The sequence below is a fragment of the Oncorhynchus kisutch genome, unplaced genomic scaffold (genome assembly GCF_002021735.2).
Source record: "Oncorhynchus kisutch isolate 150728-3 unplaced genomic scaffold, Okis_V2 scaffold1251, whole genome shotgun sequence".
In the NCBI taxonomy this organism is placed as follows: Eukaryota; Metazoa; Chordata; class Actinopteri; order Salmoniformes; family Salmonidae; genus Oncorhynchus; species Oncorhynchus kisutch.
The window spans coordinates 402-20,344 of record NW_022263196.1 but is presented as its reverse complement, the minus strand read 5'-3'; the positions used below and the strand labels follow the sequence as shown (position 1 = coordinate 20,344).

The 19,943-nt window shown below is 44.5% G+C and overlaps 1 protein-coding gene across 2 annotated transcripts; it reads right to left on the bottom strand.

The window, feature by feature from the left end:
* Positions 1–11,036: 11,036 nt before the first annotated feature.
* LOC109878261 (B-cell receptor CD22-like) lies at positions 11,037–16,287 on the bottom strand. Of its 2 annotated transcripts, XM_031818091.1 has the most exons (10): positions 15,974–16,287; positions 15,598–15,810; positions 14,716–14,985; positions 14,218–14,481; positions 13,850–14,113; positions 13,559–13,646; positions 13,090–13,129; positions 12,761–12,841; positions 12,536–12,628; positions 11,037–12,441 (listed from the first exon to the last, which is right to left on the bottom strand). In XM_031818091.1, the coding sequence occupies exons 1-10, from the start codon at positions 16,179–16,181 to the stop codon at positions 12,421–12,423; spliced, it is 1,542 nt and encodes a 513-aa protein (XP_031673951.1). In that variant the 5' UTR covers positions 16,182–16,287; the 3' UTR covers positions 11,037–12,420. The 2 variants fall into 2 exon arrangements, 1 of the variants encoding a protein (XP_031673951.1); XR_002253362.2 differs by lacking the exons at positions 11,037–12,441; positions 12,536–12,628 and adding an exon at positions 13,305–13,480 and having other exon boundaries at positions 12,771–12,841.
* Positions 16,288–19,943: the final 3,656 nt, after the last annotated feature.

Below are 19,943 nucleotides of genomic sequence, written 5' to 3'. Positions count from 1 at the left end.
TCCTGAACAGCTAATCAAATGGCCACCAGACCCCTCTTTTACGCTGCTGCTGTTCTCTGTTTATAATCTATGCACAGTCACTATGCACAGTCACAGTAACTCTACCTACATGTACATATTACCTTGCCTCCGTACTGGTACCCCTGTATAGCCTGGGAATTGTTATTTTACTGCTGCTCTTAAATTATTTGTTACTTTTATTTATTGCTTTTTGAGGTATTTTTCTTAAAACTGCATTGTTGGTTAAGGGCTTGTAAGTAAGTGTTTCACTGTAAGGTTTACACCTGTTGTATTCGGTACATGTGACAAATCAACTTTGATTAGACCAAACACAGGGTTGTCTTGTCGTTGTCAGTGATCAGGCCTACCACTGTTGTGTCATCGGCAAACTTAATTGAGTCGTGCATGGCCATTCAGTCATTAGTGAACAGGGAGTACGTGATTGGCCTCCAGCCATGTCAATCACCCTTCGCACCGCTGTTGATCCAACCAATCAGGGCGCTTGGATGCGCTGCAGCACACCGCCTCCCTTCATCTTCAGTTAATGCGCTGCTTTTGACATGCAGTTCCTTACTGCAGTGTGAGACCAGCGAATATAACCACACAATAATATAAAACATCTTCAAAAGGAAACAGATGTGTCTGCATGTATGTGGTGGTGGTGACCATCACGAGTAGAGAGACGGGCCTCAACACCATGTTCTGACCAGACAGCACTATAGTGGACACAACCTAAACCACTCAACGGGCCTCAACACCATGTTCTGACCAGACATCACTATAGTGGACAGAACCTAAACCACTCAACGGGCCTCAACACCATGTTCTAACCAGACAGCACTATAGTGGACAGAACCTAAACCACTCAACGGGTCTCGGCATTGTCAGCTAACCGCTCAGACAAGCTCCAGCTAGCGGTTTGTACATGTAAAAAGCTGCAAGGATCTGAAAGACCTCTAGATGACCTCTACTAAACACTAGGTACTGATTCAGGAATGTGTGACGGACTACAAGGACCACAGGGATGTCCGGCAAAGGATGTCTGACAAAGGGTTTTATAGTGACACAACAAGGCCCTCCGGTTCACTTTGGGTTCTTATACAACAGGGTGTCTAGGAGGAAAGAGATACATGGAAATAGAATTAACCATGTAAAGTTACACACACAAGGCTATAGAATGCTATTAGGCCTATACATATTTGCAAACTACTGCATCACAAATACAATAAATAATGTTCTCAATTAAACATTATAAAGCTAAACATTCAAAAAACTAAACTTAATATTATTTTGCAGTGCCTGCATCACATATCAATGAACATTGATGTCTTAGCATTATCATTAGCAGTGGGCTACAAACATTTAGCAGGCTAGCCAGGTCATGCTAACAAATGATCTGCAAAGGCACATATCAACATGCGTGTCTATGTGCGTGCATGTGTACGGCTGTGTGTTCATGTGCATGCTCATCATAATGGCCGGAGCGGAGGAAATAGAATGGCATCAAACACCTAGAGACCATGTGTTTGATGTATTTGATACCATTCCACTGATTAAGCTCCAGTCAGTACCACAAGCCTGTTCTTCCTGAGGTGTGAGTGTGTGCGTTCCAGGAGATGACTGATATCATGCGCTCCATGATAAGATGGGAACGTGTACGTACCCCTGTATGCAGAACGACACGTCGACAACTTCTTCTAAGTAACAAATAACCACAGATCTAGGATCAGATTTCTAAATAATTTCTTCACTAAGCTATTTGGTAAGAAACTAACTATGACTATCTCCACAATTATATAGCTAAAGTAGTGCACTATATAGGGAATAGGGTGCCACATTCATGCACTTTGTAGGCAATAGAGTGCCAATACCTTTAATCCTTTACTCTGTGTCTCACTCTGTCAGAAAATGGACAAGAACAATTAAGGAGTGGTCACCATTGAAGAGGTCCTGGAGTCCTGTCAAAAGGTGTGTTTGTGTGTGAGCGTGCAATCGTGAGTGTGATATTTCATCATATAAGATATGATTATGTATGACATGATTTGACTGACATCTAAATCATCACAATTTAAAATAACTGTCCAGTATTTCCAGATTTCTATGAAATATGACCTATAATTACTTACAATATAGGTAAAACAGTTGTCCTTCCAAAAAATGAAAATTAAACGAGTTAAAAAAGCAGCTTTTCTGTGTTGGAATGGTGTGGGAGTACCCCAACTACAGAATGGTGTGGGAGTACCCCAACTACAGAATGGTGTGGGAGTACCCCAACTACAGAATGGTGTGGGAGTACCCCAACTACAGAATGGTGTGGGAGTACCCCAACTACAGAATGGTGTGGGAGTACCCCAACTACAGAATGGTGTGGGAGTACCCCAACTACAGAATGGTGTGGGAGTACCCCAACTACAGAATGGTGTGGGAGTACCCCAACTACAGAATGGTGTGGGAGTACCCCAACTACAGAATGGTGTGGGAGTACCCCAACTACAGAATGGTGTGGGAGTACCCCAACTACAGAATGGTGTGGGAGTACCCCAACTACAGAATGGTGTGGGCGTACCCCAACTACAGAATGGTGTGGGAGTACCCCAACTACAGAATGGTGTGGGAGTACCCCAACTACAGAATGGTGTGGGAGTACCCCAACTACAGAATGGTGTGGGAGTACCCCAACTACAGAATGGTGTGGGAGTACCCCAACTACAGAATGGTGTGGGCGTACCCCAACTACAGAATGGTGTGGGAGTACCCCAACTACAGAATGGTGTGGGAGTACCCCAACTACAGAATGGTGTGGGCGTACCCCAACTACAGAATGGTGTGGGAGTACCCCAACTACAGAATGGTGTGGGAGTACCCCAACTACAGAATGGTGTGGGAGTACCCCAACTACAGAATGGTGTGGGCGTACCCCAACTACAGAATGGTGTGGGAGTACCCCAACTACAGAATGGTGTGGGAGTACCCCAACTACAGAATGGTGTGGGAGTACCCCAACTACAGAATGGTGTGGGCGTACCCCAACTACAGAATGGTGTGGGCGTACCCCAACTACAGAATGGTGTGGGCGTACCCCAACTACAGAATGGTGTGGGCGTACCCCAACTACAGAATGGTGTGGGAGTACCCCAACTACAGAATGGTGTGGGAGTACCCCAACTACAGAATGGTGTGGGAGTACCCCAACTACAGAATGGTGTGGGAGTACCCCAACTACAGAATGGTGTGGGAGTACCCCAACTACAGAATGGTGTGGGAGTACCCCAACTACAGAATGGTGTGGGCGTACCCCAACTACAGAATGGTGTGGGAGTACCCCAACTACAGAATGGTGTGGGAGTACCCCAACTACAGAATGGTGTGGGAGTACCCCAACTACAGAATGGTGTGGGAGTACCCCAACTACAGAATGGTGTGGGAGTACCCCAACTACAGAATGGTGTGGGAGTACCCCAACTACAGAATGGTGTGGGAGTACCCCAACTACAGAATGGTGTGGGAGTACCCCAACTACAGAATGGTGTGGGCGTACCCCAACTACAGAATGGTGTGGGAGTACCCCAACTACAGAATGGTGTGGGAGTACCCCAACTACAGAATGGTGTGGGAGTACCCCAACTACAGAATGGTGTGGGAGTACCCCAACTACAGAATGGTGTGGGAGTACCCCAACTACAGAATGGTGTGGGAGTACCCCAACTACAGAATGGTGTGGGCGTACCCCAACTACAGAATGGTGTGGGCGTACCCCAACTACAGAATGGTGTGGGAGTACCCCAACTACAGAATGGTGTGGGAGTACCCCAACTACAGAATGGTGTGGGCGTACCCCAACTACAGAATGGTGTGGGCGTACCCCAACTACAGAATGGTGTGGGAGTACCCCAACTACAGAATGGTGTTGGCGTACCCCAACTACAGAATGGTGTGGGCGTACCCCAACTACAGAATGGTGTGGGAGTACCCCAACTACAGAATGGTGTGGGCGTACCCCAACTACAGAATGGTGTGGGCGTACCCCAACTACAGAATGGTGTGGGAGTACCCCAACTACAGAATGGTGTGGGAGTACCCCAACTACAGAATGGTGTGGGAGTACCCCAACTACAGAATGGTGTGGGAGTACCCCAACTACAGAATGGTGTGGGCGTACCCCAACTACAGAATGGTGTGGGCGTACCCCAACTACAGAATGGTGTGGGAGTACCCCAACTACAGAATGGTGTGGGAGTACCCCAACTACAGAATGGTGTGGGAGTACCCCAACTACAGAATGGTGTGGGAGTACCCCAACTACAGAATGGTGTGGGCGTACCCCAACTACAGAATGGTGTGGGCGTACCCCAACTACAGAATGGTGTGGGAGTACCCCAACTACAGAATGGTGTGGGAGTACCCCAACTACAGAATGGTGTGGGAGTACCCCAACTACAGAATGGTGTGGGCGTACCCCAACTACAGAATGGTGTGGGCGTACCCCAACTACAGAATGGTGTGGGCGTACCCCAACTACAGAATGGTGTGGGCGTACCCCAACTACAGAATGGTGTGGGCGTACCCCAACTACAGAATGGTGTGGGAGTACCCCAACTACAGAATGGTGTGGGAGTACCCCAACTACAGAATGGTGTGGGAGTACCCCAACTACAGAATGGTGTGGGAGTACCCCAACTACAGAATGGTGTGGGAGTACCCCAACTACAGAATGGTGTGGGAGTACCCCAACTACAGAATGGTGTGGGAGTACCCCAACTACAGAATGGTGTGGGAGTACCCCAACTACAGAATGGTGTGGGAGTACCCCAACTACAGAATGGTGTGGGAGTACCCCAACTACAGAATGGTGTGGGAGTACCCCAACTACAGAATGGTGTGGGAGTACCCCAACTACAGAATGGTGTGGGAGTACCCCAACTACAGAATGGTGTGGGAGTACCCCAACTACAGAATGGTGTGGGAGTACCCCAACTACAGAATGGTGTGGGAGTACCCCAACTACAGAATGGTGTGGGAGTACCCCAACTACAGAATGGTGTGGGAGTACCCCAACTACAGAATGGTGTGGGAGTACCCCAACTACAGAATGGTGTGGGAGTACCCCAACTACAGAATGGTGTGGGAGTACCCCAACTACAGAATGGTGTGGGAGTACCCCAACTACAGAATGGTGTGGGAGTACCCCAACTACAGAATGGTGTGGGAGTACCCCAACTACAGAATGGTGTGGGAGTACCCCAACTACAGAATGGTGTGGGAGTACCCCAACTACAGAATGGTGTGGGAGTACCCCAACTACAGAATGGTGTGGGAGTACCCCAACTACAGAATGGTGTGGGAGTACCCCAACTACAGAATGGTGTGGGAGTACCCCAACTACAGAATGGTGTGGGAGTACCCCAACTACAGAATGGTGTGGGAGTACCCCAACTACAGAATGGTGTGGGAGTACCCCAACTACAGAATGGTGTGGGAGTACCCCAACTACAGAATGGTGTGGGAGTACCCCAACTACAGAATGGTGTGGGAGTACCCCAACTACAGAATGGTGTGGGAGTACCCCAACTACAGAATGGTGTGGGAGTACCCCAACTACAGAATGGTGTGGGAGTACCCCAACTACAGAATGGTGTGGGCGTACCCCAACTACAGAATGGTGTGGGCGTACCCCAACTACAGAATGGTGTGGGAGTACCCCAACTACAGAATGGTGTGGGAGTACCCCAACTACAGAATGGTGTGGGAGTACCCCAACTACAGAATGGTGTGGGAGTACCCCAACTACAGAATGGTGTGGGAGTACCCCAACTACAGAATGGTGTGGGAGTACCCCAACTACAGAATGGTGTGGGAGTACCCCAACTACAGAATGGTGTGGGCGTACCCCAACTACAGAATGGTGTGGGAGTACCCCAACTACAGAATGGTGTGGGAGTACCCCAACTACAGAATGGTGTGGGAGTACCCCAACTACAGAATGGTGTGGGAGTACCCCAACTACAGAATGGTGTGGGAGTACCCCAACTACAGAATGGTGTGGGAGTACCCCAACTACAGAATGGTGTGGGAGTACCCCAACTACAGAATGGTGTGGGCGTACCCCAACTACAGAATGGTGTGGGCGTACCCCAACTACAGAATGGTGTGGGAGTACCCCAACTACAGAATGGTGTGGGAGTACCCCAACTACAGAATGGTGTGGGCGTACCCCAACTACAGAATGGTGTGGGCGTACCCCAACTACAGAATGGTGTGGGCGTACCCCAACTACAGAATGGTGTGGGAGTACCCCAACTACAGAATGGTGTGGGCGTACCCCAACTACAGAATGGTGTGGGAGTACCCCAACTACAGAATGGTGTGGGCGTACCCCAACTACAGAATGGTGTGGGCGTACCCCAACTACAGAATGGTGTGGGAGTACCCCAACTACAGAATGGTGTGGGAGTACCCCAACTACAGAATGGTGTGGGCGTACCCCAACTACAGAATGGTGTGGGCGTACCCCAACTACAGAATGGTGTGGGCGTACCCCAACTACAGAATGGTGTGGGAGTACCCCAACTACAGAATGGTGTGGGCGTACCCCAACTACAGAATGGTGTGGGCGTACCCCAACTACAGAATGGTGTGGGAGTACCCCAACTACAGAATGGTGTGGGAGTACCCCAACTACAGAATGGTGTGGGCGTACCCCAACTACAGAATGGTGTGGGAGTACCCCAACTACAGAATGGTGTGGGCGTACCCCAACTACAGAATGGTGTGGGCGTACCCCAACTACAGAATGGTGTGGGAGTACCCCAACTACAGAATGGTGTGGGAGTACCCCAACTACAGAATGGTGTGGGAGTACCCCAACTACAGAATGGTGTGGGCGTACCCCAACTACAGAATGGTGTGGGCGTACCCCAACTACAGAATGGTGTGGGCGTACCCCAACTACAGAATGGTGTGGGCGTACCCCAACTACAGAATGGTGTGGGCGTACCCCAACTACAGAATGGTGTGGGCGTACCCCAACTACAGAATGGTGTGGGCGTACCCCAACTACAGAATGGTGTGGGCGTACCCCAACTACAGAATGGTGTGGGTGTACCCAAACAAAAGAATGGTGTGGGCGTACCCCAACAACAGAATGGTGTGGGCGTACCCCAACTACAGAATGGTGTGGGCGTACCCCAACTACAGAATGGTGTGGGCGTACCCCAACTACAGAATGGTGTGGGCGTACCCCAACTACAGAATGGTGTGGGTGTACCCAAACAAAAGAATGGTGTGGGCGTACCCCAACTACAGAATGGTGTGTGTGTACCCAAACAAAAGAATGGTGTGGGCGTACCCCAACTATAGAATGGTGTGGGCGTACCCCAACTACAAAATGGTGTGAGCGTTTTGGGCTCTGTGCAGGCCAGTCAAGTTCTTCCACATCGATCTCGACACACCATTTCTGTATGGACCTCGCTTTGTGCACAGGGGCGTTGTCATGCTGAAACAGGAAAGGGCCTTCTCCAAACTGTTGCCACAAAGTTGGAAGCACAGAATTGTCATTGTAAAGATGTCATTGTAAAGATTTCCCTTCACTGGAATGAAAGGGCCTAGCCCGAACCATGAAAAACATACCCACACCATAATTTAGAATTGGCACTATGCGTTGGGGCAGGTAGCGTTCTCCTGGCATCCACCAAATCCAGATTTGTCTGTGGGACTGTCAGATGGTGAAGAGTGATTCATCACTACAGAGAATGCGTTTCCACTGCTCCATAGTCCAATGGCAACTAGCTTTAAGCCACTCCAGCTGACGCTTGGCGTTACGCATGGTGATTTTAGGTTTGTGTGGGGCTGCCCTGCCATTGAAACCCACTTCATGAAGCTCCCGAAGAACAGTTATTGTGCTGAGTGTAGCAACCGAGGACAGATCGCGGCTGAGCCGTTGTTGCTCGTAGTCGTTTAGACTTCACAATAACAGCACTTACAGTTGATGTGCAGTCACTGAGCTCTTAATTAAGGCCATTCTACTGCCAATGTTTTTCCCTATGGAGATTGAATGGCTGTGTGTTCGATTTCATACACCAGTCAGCAACCGGTGTGGCTGAAATAGCCAAATCCACTACTTTGAAGGAGTGTCCACATACATTTTAATATATAGTGTACAATGTTTTGGTTTAACTTGTTGTGTTCAGGTCTTCTTGGTTCTGGGTTTGTTGTGTTCAGGTCTTCTTGTTTCTGGGTTTGTTGTGTTCAGGTCTTCTTGGTTCTGGGTTTGTTGACTGTACTGTAGAGAACAGAGGAGTCCTCCTCAGCTGATTGTGCTGCTGTGGGTATGAGGAGAGAGAAACAGAAATGTAATAATAATTGCGTCCCAAATGGTGGCACCCTATACCCTTTATAGTGCACTAGCTTTGACCAGGGCCTATAGGGCTCACTAAATAGGGAATAAGGTGCCATTTGGAACACAGACAGAAAATCATCATCACATCACTACCTTGTTATAGACATGTCATAGTAATTGTATTGAGATGTCCATTGTTGGGTTGGTAGTTTTAGGAAAGGATATCACTAGTGGTCACTAGGGGTCAACTGTTTTGCATATTGATGACATCTCCTACAATAAGCAGCAGCATATGAATGACATTAATGCAGAATATGCTCACCAGGTGTCAGCAGTGGAGCTGTTGATCTTCAGAGCAGAGTACTGGACATCTTCTTCCTGTTTCTGGGATTGAGGCAGTTGGACGGTGGAGTACAGAGGCACTTCCTGGTTTTTGGAATGAGAGAAGTGGACGCTGGCGTAGTGAATGTCATCCTGGTTGTCTGTGGGGTTGTCTGTAGGGCTCATGGCCATGATTGCGACGTTATCATACACTGGACTAGAGTCTCCCTGATGGGAAGAGTGGATGGGTTCCAATGGCAGATCAGCCGCACACAAGCCTAAGATTCACCATGTGCAATGCCAAGCGTTGGCTGGAGTGGTGTAAAGCTCGCTGCCATTGGACCGGAGCAGTGGAAACGCGGTCTCTGAAGTGATGAATCATGCGTCATCATCTGGCAGTCCGAAGGATGAATCTGGGTTTGGAGGATGCTAGGTGAACACTACCTGCCCGAATGTAAAGTTTGGTGGAGGAGGAATAATGGTCTTGATCGATTTTTCATGGTTCGGGTGAAGGGAAATCTTAATGCCTCAGCGCACAATGACATTCTAGATGATTCTATGCTTCCAACTTTGGCAACAGTTTGGGGAAGGCCCTTTCCTGTTTCCGCCTGACAATGCTCCTCAGCACAAAGTAAGGTCATACAGAAATGGTTTGTTGAGATCGGTGTGGAAGAATTTGACTGGATTGCACAGAGCCCTGACCTCAACCCCATCTAACAACTTTGGGATGAATTGGAACGCAGACTGCGAGCCAGGCCTAATCGCCCAACAACAGTGCCCGACCTCACTAATGCTGTTGTGGCTGAATGGGAGCAATGTTCCAACATCGAGTGCAAAGCCTTCCCAGAATAATGGATGCTGTTATAGCAGCAAAAGGGGAGACAACTCCCACTCCATATTAATGGCCATGATTTTGGAATAAGATAATCAACGAACAGGTGTCCACATACTTTTTGTCGTAGTGTATGTCCTCTGATGTGAAAAACTAGATTTTAAATTTTTCCATCACATACCACTACTGTGTCTGTATCACTGCCCTTAATAAGGTATTTACAGTAATATATGTGAGATGAGTAGGAAAAAGTGGGAGGCTTGCAAGCCGAAGAACACCATCCCAACCGTGAAGCACGGGGGTGGCAGCATCATGTTGTTGGGGTGCTTTGCTGCAGGAGGAACTGGTGCACTTCACAAAATAGATGGCATCATTAGGAGGAAAATTATGTGGACATATTGAAGCAACATCTCAAGACATCTCAGTCAGGAAGTTAAAGCTTGGTCGCAAATTAGTCTTCCAAATGGACCATGACCCCAAGCATACTTCCAAAGTTGTGGCAAAATGGCTTAAGGACAACAAAGTGAAGGTATTGGAGTGGCCATCACAAAGCCCTGACCTCAATCCTATAGAAAATTTGTGGGCAGAACTGAAAGTGTGTGCGAGCAAGGAGGCTTACAAACTTGACTCAGTTACACCAGCTCTGTCAGGAGGAATGGGCCAAAATTCACCCAACTTATTGTGGGAAGCTTGTGGAAGGCGGCAGGTTAGAGCGTTGGAGTAGTAACCGAAAGGTTGCAAGATCGAATCGCTGAGCTGACAAGGTAAAAATCTGCCGTTCTGCCCCAGAACAAGGCAGTTAACCCACTGTCCATAGGCAGTCATTGAAAATAAGAATTTGTTCTTAACCGACTTGTCTAGTTACATAAAAAAATACTAATTGAATGTATGTGAACTTCTGACCAACGGTGAATGAGATAAAAGCTTAAATAATGTCTCTACTATTATTCTGACATTTCACATTCTAAAAATAAAGTGGTGATCTTAACTGACCTACAGCTGGGAATTTTTAGGAGGATTAAACGTCAGGAATTGTGAAAAACTGAGTTTAAATGTATTTGGCTAAGGTGTATGTAAACTTCCATTCTCAACTGTAGAACAGAAACATTAACTCATGCTCTGGAATGAGGTCTCTTTAGGTTTAATCACCCAAAAGACATCATACATCTCCTGTCAGTGTTTTCTCCCAGAGGCCCATCCTCAGTAGAAAACACACTCCTCTATTATGTTGCAGAAAACAACCATTTGATGCAATAAAAGTATTATAACATAATCTTGCAATTTTGCTCTCACATCTCGCTATCACAGGCCGCGTTCGAGAGCTTCAAAACCCTGATGTATCCTGGGTAAATTGTGACTGACTGATCTGCAATTAATCTTGAGTAGTTATTTATCATACAAGGTGATTTGAAGATGAGTCAATCTCGACTCGCCTTCAAAGCTTGAAAACCAATGATGTCATTCAATATTATAATAACTGTCTACTGTACTGTGGAAAACATGAATAAATTCATCTTTAAGATTTTCAACAGACAATAAAGACCACTGTAATATTTCACACAATATTTTGTATTTATTGTGAGCTAATTTACAACATGATGCATACATTACACTGAATCACACTTTATCTAAAGGAGGTAATAATGAATAATTTCACAAGAAAACAAGTGTGATTATGTTATTAATATTCACGTTCATGAATGCTGTTGCACAATAATGTCTGACAACAATACAAAGTAGATCATTTGTACATTTCAAGAGCACCTTGGTCCAAGAGAGATACACATTACAAAAACTGTTATCAATATTATCCGTATTAGACACTGAGAAAAGAACATTAGGTAATAAAAACATCGAAAAGTCTAAACTATAGATAGTAAACAAATATGTACACGAGAAAAGACAGATATTTATGTTATAAAAAATCTGGAAAAGGCAAAATCCCATAGAAAATAGCAGAAGCATAATCTATCCCATTAATTATCAATCTACATCATTATAATGTCAAGGACTGAGAAATCAACTCCAGCATTTACATAATTACTAATGGTCTGGAAAACCTACTTGTCATGCCTGCTCCCGTTCCCCCTCCCTGGCTGCCCATCATTACACACAGCTGTCACCATCGTTATGCGCATCAGCGCTTCATTGGACTCACCTGGACTCCATCACTTTATTGATTGCCTCCCTTAAATCTGTCTATTCCTCAGTTTGATGCCCCTGTCAGCATTGATGTTGTTTTGTTTCCCTTGTCCAGACACTGTCCATGTTTTGTTTCCCTTGTCCAGACACTGTCCGTGTTTTGTTTCCCTTGTCCAGACACTGTCCGTGTTTTGTTTCCCTTGTCCAGACACTGTCCGTGTTTTGTTTCCCTTGTCCAGACACTGTCCGTGTTTTGTTTCATGTCTGTTATTTATTAAATGTTCACTCCCTGTACTTTCTTCTCATCTCTCGGTGTCTGTCCTCACACTTCTAGATATGACAGCAGGATAATAGAGATGTAAGGCCTTTCTTTGGTTTAGTGCCGAAGATCTACAGTCCAGGTTCTGTGGTGGCTCTCTTCAGTCTAGGTTCTGTGGTGGTTCTCTTTAGTCCAGGTTCTGTGGTGGCTCTCTTCACTCTATGTTCTGCAGTGGCTCTCTTTAGTCCAGGCTCTGCAGTGGCTCTCCTCAGTCCAGGTTCTGCGGTGGGCTCTCTTCAGTCCAGGTTCTGCGGGGGCTCTCTTCAGTCCAGGTTTTGCAGGGGCTCTCTTCAGTCCAGGTTCTGCGGGGGCTGTCTTTAGTCCAGGTTTTGTGGTGGTTCTCTTCAATTCAGGTTCTGTGGTGGTTCTCTTCAGTCCAGGTTCTGTGGTGGTTCTCTTCAGTCCAGGGTCCATGGTAGTTCTCTTACGTTCTCATAATCGGAGGGCTCAGCATCTATCTGAGGGGATGTGTCACTGGGAGAGTCTCACATTCTGAAAGAAGACACACTGATTGAGCACTTTACATCATTTTTATGGACACCCAGCCACACACATACCAGCCACACACACACACACGCAAACTCACTGCCAGGGTGTCATACTCTGGTGACCTGGTCTTCATGTTCAGAGCTGTGTATGTGTCACTGTTGGGGTCCCTGGTAGGGTCAGCATGGACACTCTGGAGAGAGAGACAGAGAGGCATGAGTTCATTGAGACACTAGTCTTTCCATAATTTTCTCTATACCCATTTAAGTACTGTATAAAACACAAACACACTAACAAAAATCTAAATGAATGATAAGAGACTTACTGCCAAAGTGTCATAGTCAGAGGACATGGTCCTCATGTTCAGAGCTGTGTACGTGTCACTGTTACAGTCAGGACGGACACTCTGTAGAGAGAGAGAGAGGGGGGGGGAGAGAGAGAGAGAGGGGGGGGGGGGGAGATAGAGGGAGGGAGAGAACAATGAAAATAGTATGAAAGAGACTGTAGTGACACAGTGAATTGGTTGTAACTCAGGGTTTCCTAAACTCAGAGCTGGACCCCCCTGGGTGCACGTTTTGTTATTTGCCCTAGCACTACACAGCTGAATCAAAGCCTGATGAGTTGTGGGTGGGGGTCCTGGTGTAACTGATTTACCTGTGTGTCTGCTGTGGCATCACTTCCTCCTGTGGATCTCCTGTAATGAGGAACAGAGTGAGTTCTGCTCTCTACTGGAAGTTGATTTGTTACTAATACAGTTTAACAGTTTCTTTTTACTAAGCAAGTCAGTTAAGAACAAATTCTTATTTTCAATGACGGCCTAGGAACAGTGGGTTAACTGCCTGTTCAGGGGCAGAACGACAGATTTGTACCTTGTCAGCTCGGGGGTTTGAACTTGCAACCTTCCGGTTACTAGTCCAACGCTCTAACCTTCAGTTAAGGGCGTTGGGACAATAAATAAATGAATGAATGAATGAATGAAGTTAATAACAAATCAGTGATATGATAAAATAATAATACAAACATCAATGTTCCCTTCTTCACTCACCTGAATCAATCAATCAATGAACAAAGTAATTTCATAAAAAAGAGTTGGAGTGAAATAATCTTTAAAAGAATCTCTCACCTGAACCACATGAGTCCAGAGAGACAGAGGATGAGAACCAGAACAACCACTATGATTCCTACAGCTGCAGTCAGAACTGTTTGTTTACCTAAATTAAAATATGGATGATATGAGCCCTGGCATATAATAAACTGAACATAAACATAGTCCAGGACAATAATACAATATTTGTTAACTGATCTAATCTCAACGATATATAATTATAAAACAAAGTACAATAGGCCAATGTATAACTATTAATAATAGCTTGAAATGTAATTTTGTATTGAAATATATAAGATGAAACTTCACCTGGTATAATGATCATCAGAGCTGTAGAGTTCCTAGATCCTTTTCTATTCCAGGCCTCACAGTGGTAATGTCCACTGTCCTTAGACTTGAAGTTACTTATGTTGTAGATCTGTCCACATCCATTTAGAAAAGTCTCGTTTTGAAAGTACCAGGTGTATTTGTCCACAGGTGGGTTGGCATCACTGCTGCAGGTCAGAGTCACTGAACTGCCCTCCACTATTTCACCAGAGGGACTGACTGACACTGAAGTGTTCTTTGGGCCATCTGGTGGACAATATGTAACAACAGTGTATTAAATAGTGTTTTACTTGTTATTGAAATATACATTTAAATGTGATCCTCTGATTAAAAGATGAGGGTGAACTTACACTGAACGTCCACAAACACAGAAGAAGAGTTGAGACGTCCATATTTATTCTGGGCCTCACAGTAATATTCTCCTCTGTCCTCAGAGATGATGTTAGTGATGCTGTAACTCTGTCCTGATGCTTTTGGTGAGGTTACGTTCTTCTTGTACCAGGTGTATTTGTCCACAGGTGGGTTGGCATCACTGCTGCAGGTCAGAGTCACTGAACTGCCCTCCACTATTTCACCAGAGGGACTGACTGACACTGAGGTGTTCTTTGGGTTATCTAGTAAAGGAGAATTTGTCCGACGGATAGGACAGTAGTATATTTACAAATGATATGTCATGTCAAAAATAAATGATCTGTTAAGTCAGAGAACTATCTAAAACTCTAACTTACACAAAACGTTAATAAAATTAATAAATACACATTTGGAGATGTTGTACTTCAGGACTACTTCATTTAGTTATAATTGTTTTGCTACCTTCTCATTCAAACACTGAGCTGTACTTTACTCACACTTCACATCCATGTTCATGGTCCTAGACCTGTCTGTCCCCATCTCATTCTGGGACTCACAGTAGTACTCTCCAGTGTCAGATGACTGGATTTGATTGAAGACATGCTGTGGTCCTGTCATACTCTGATGTTCACCTCCATTCTTCTTGTACCACCAGGTGTAACTCTGCACAGGTGGGTTGGCATCACTGCTGCAGGTCAGAGTCACTGAACTGCCCTCCACTATTTCACCAGAAGGACTGACTGACACTGAGGTGTTCCTTGGTCCATCTGATGTAAAAGACAGTGGATTTAAAAATCGTACATATTAAATCAGGTAAAAATATTACACAAACTTTCCACAAATGTAATTTTCCACACAATGACTTTTAGAACCAACCTCTTATTGAAGATGATCCATTCAAGTATCATGTGGAGCCAATATCTGTCACTCCAATGTTAATATACCAAACTATCCCCAAGGTACTCTATATGACCCTCATAACCTGGCACTGAGCTCAGATCTTCAGCCTTCAGACCAGACCATTTAGTAAACCAGAAAGCATGTTTGATCTCATGATAACTGGGATATGTGTAGGAGCAGGATATGTTCCCTTTTGACCCCTTCAAGGTACAGATACTCTGATGGGTGTAAGTCACACTCCAACAGTTCTGACCTTAAATACAAAAATACAATATAACATCTCCTAAATATTTTATTGCAATACCTTCCAGTACACACTGATGTTGTTTATGAAGTAGAATACAACTAGTTAACCAGTTTACAGTAGTGAAAACCATCGTTTTTAAATAATGATCAATATTCATTGATTTATTGACAAAAGTCTCGACCTGAACCAAATTGTATTTATATGAAATGTGTATAAAAAAGTCCACACTTACACACTGCAGGAGAGTGGAGATCCTCGTGGCCTTTTACAGCACAGGAGTAACTGTCTGTATCACTAAAGGAGTCTGAGTCCAGGCTGGAGGTGTCCTCCTTTACTTTGTGTCCGTTCTTGTACCAGATGTAGGTGGGGTTGTCAGTCAGAGTACAGGTGGTGCTACAGGTCAGTGTCTTATCCTGATGTCCACCAGTCACCTTCACCTGAAGACCTGGAGAAAAAAACAATATCACTGTAAATCCCTTTATCACTGACTTATCACTCTAATACAAAGATGGAATAAATCCTATGTTACACAGACATAAACACAAACCAAGACAATTTCACGATCTAAATGGAAATCAACAGTTTAACTATATTGAATGTAACTGTACCTGTGACAGTCAGAGTGACTCCAGGATCGCCATAATATCTCCCTCTTGTCTGATCTGTTATAAATCTGAACGTGTACGTAGCTGAGTCTCTCTCTCTCAGGTCTGTGATTTTCAGGGTACAGTCTTTCTTCTTATCCCCATGATACTCCAGACGACCTGCATACTCTTGGTTCTGACCTATATCTTCAGGTTCTATACCAGCCTCCATTTTAGTGAACCAGAAGGTTGATGTGACTTTATGACCTCTGGGATATCTGAAAGAGCAGGTCAGCTTCACTGTTGACCCCTTCAAGGCACAGATTCTCTGAGTGGTGTAAGTCCACTCCAGCCATTCTGCCCCAGGACCGCTGAACAGTCACAGAACACAAGGGTATTACATTAAGCCATTGCCAATTGGCTCACACTGACTGTAGGGTTTGTCCATACTTTGTTGCCATAGTTGCTGAGTTGAGTCGAGTGTGATGAGAAAACACATAAGCATCAATCAGTAAGGTAAGAGAGGTGTGAAAGATACTACTGAAGTGAACTGGAGACTCCTAACAGAACACAACAGAATAATAAACACAAATGTAATTTTAATATTTTACAAATGTCTGTAGATTGACAACATATCAAGTAATGAATGAGACCATACCTGTCACAGACCAGAGAAATACCACCAACACACTTCCCTGCTGTTCTCAAGGACATTGTTGCATCTCCCACCCTGCAGTCTTAGAAACATAAACAACAACTCACTCTATAGCTGGTGAATAACTCCACCTGATACATTGAAGTAGAAACTGTAAATGGGGTACAGGGCCTCATTACTGAAAATGAACCAGGCTCATATTGTGTTGTGTTGTATTGTGCTATATGGTTGTCTATGTGAATACTGTCTGTCTGTAAGTCTATTGCACTATGTATGTAATGTGTGTGACGTGTTGCATGTCTGTCTACGTCTGTCTACTTAAGATGACATGAAGTATGATGCAAAAATAATTTCCTAATGGATACATTAAAGTCATCATCATCACCAATCACTTTTTAAACAGATCTGTAGTACTGTAAACACATATTTCTACATTGATTGTTCTGAAGCTGTTTTATTCTCAGAACCCCATTTATAGAAGGATAAATGTTCAATCCTCTACAGTCCGTCAAGCTGTACAGCAGCCTAAAGACTGACCACCAGGTTCAATGACAGCACCTATCCTCAAGCTGTGAGGCTAAACAGCCAGTGACTCACACACGCACACACACACACACACACACACACACACACCACACACACACACACGCAAACAGTGCAGTGTTACACTGAGCAGGCATTCAAATGTTTGTTTACATGTCTTTTTTACCCTGGTTAATCATCTCATCTCTATGTAGATCAACACTCCTACACTGAGACACTTTATGAATACTGGCCCTGATGTAACAACCAAAACGCAGCTCAAAACATAACAACAAGTAAAATGATACATTACCCTCAAGTATATGACTTATTACTAAAAACAAATAACCTAAAACTGTATTTCAAGATATATTCAACAAATAACCCAAAACTATATATTTTATTGTAATTACAGTACTTACAGAGTGAAGTGAAGGGGAGAAGAGGAGGAGAGGTCTTGTACAGTGCGTTAACTGACTGGTAGTGAGTGGCAGTTCAGTGATTGACTAATATGTAAAGTTGTCAGGACACATGTATGTGATACAGAACTGTCCTCTCCTTCCTCTTTAAGACATTAACATGCATGAGGACCAGAACAGAGTGTCAGAAAAGGGAGGTTACTGTATTAGAGTGGGCCCTACATTTCTATAATGGACAAAATGTCCCCCATTTCCACTTTTCATTAAAAGTACAGAACCATCTTAATATGTTGACTATTCTCTATGGAATGTTTATAATATCTTAGAATGTGTTGCCTTGACCCTCTGAGTTCTACATGGAACAGGTCAAAGTTCCATTCACATTTGGTCAGTTCAATGATGTCATTCATTCGATTCAACAAGCACATTCAATTTACACTCCTCATCAGCTGCATCAAAGTGGTACTGAAGGTTCCAGTGTTCTAGACTAGAGCTCCTCCTACTGGCATCTCAACATTACTGCAGCCTCCAGTCCTGATGTCCTTATTCATTTGTGCAGTAATATGAATAGAATGAATGGATACTGTTCCATTAATTCCAGCCATTCCTCCTATAGCGCTGCCACCAGCCTCCTCTATTGTACAGTACTAGTAGTATCTTAATCTATCAGAGGCATCCATGAACATCACCATAGCCTGCTGTATTGACTGTGTAGTGTGTTGTAGTCTGCAGTCCATAAATAATGTCCTTTAGCAGATGCTTTTATCCAAAGTGACTTACAGTTAGTTATATGTGCATCCCTTTACGTGCCAACTGAGGTACAGAGGACCATATTCTATAAAGTCGAATGTGCATTTTATCTAAACCAACAACATTGTGTCTCATGTTAATACTACTCCTAAACACAACCCACCATCACTGTGGCTCATGTTAATACTACTCCTAAACACAACCCACCATCACTGTGTCTTAGGCTAATACTACTCCTAAACACAACCCACCATCACTGTGTCTCAGGTTTATACTACTCCTAAACACAACCCACCATCACTGTGTCTCATGTTAATACTACTCCTAAACAACCTACCATCACTGTGTCTCATGTTAATACTACTCCTAAACACAACCCACCATCACTGTGTCTCATGTTAATACTATTTACTTCAGTCCAGGTTCAACAGCTCCTATCCCCAAGCTGTGAGAATGAATAGCAAGTGACTCACACACACACACACACACACACACACACACACACACACACACACACACACACACACACACACACACACCAACTCACACATGCACACACACACACACACACACAAACTCACACATGCACACAACACTCGCACACAAACACACGTATGCACACAGACAGACACACACACGCACGCACGTACACACACACTTACAAATATACAACAAGCATCTGCAGGGAAGGCTCATAAGGCCTATGGGGTCTGTATTAAAGTCTAGAGAGCTGTTTGATGTGGATGTAGAAAAGGTCAAACACACATCCTACACAGTATAGATGTCAACCCTACTCCCTGTCAGTCTGGTCCTAAAGGGCCCTCAGATAAATCCACTGTGTCATTCACACACACACACACACACGCACACACACACACACACAGGAGTCCACACACTGAGCAGGATTCAAATGTTTGTTTGCTTGTCTTTTTTACCCTGGTTAATAATCTCATCCCTATGTAGATCAACACTCCTACACTGAGACACTTTATGAATACTGGCCCTGATGTAACAACCAAAACACAACGACAACTAAAATGATACATTACCCTCAAGTATATGACAAATGACTAAAAACAAATAACCAGAAAATGTATTTCAAGATATTGTCAAGAGTACTTACAGAGTGAAGTGAAGGATAGTGTGTGGAGACAGACAGTAAGTGTCAGTTCTGTGGTTGTTACATAGTTAGGACCCAAGTAGCGGATACAGAACTGTCCTTTCCTTCCTCTTTAATACATTAACATGCATGATGACCAGAACAGCACATCAGAGAAGGGAGGTTACTGTATAAAATGGGCCCTACATTTCTAAAATTGACCAAATGTCACCCATTTCCACTTTTATTTAAATACAGAACCATGTTAACAATATGTTGACTATTCTATATGGAATGTTTATAATATCTTAGAATGTGTTGTCTTGTCGCTGTTGTGCAAATGGAATAGACAACAGGTGGAAATTATAGGCATTAGTAAGACACCCACAATAAAGGAGTGGTTCTGCAGATGGGGACCACAGACCACTTCTCAGTTCCTATGCTTCCTGGCTGATGTTTTGGTCACTTTTGAATGCTGGCGGTGCTTTCACTCTAGTGGTAGCATGAGACAGAGTCTACAACCCACACAAGTGGCTCAGGTAGTGCAGC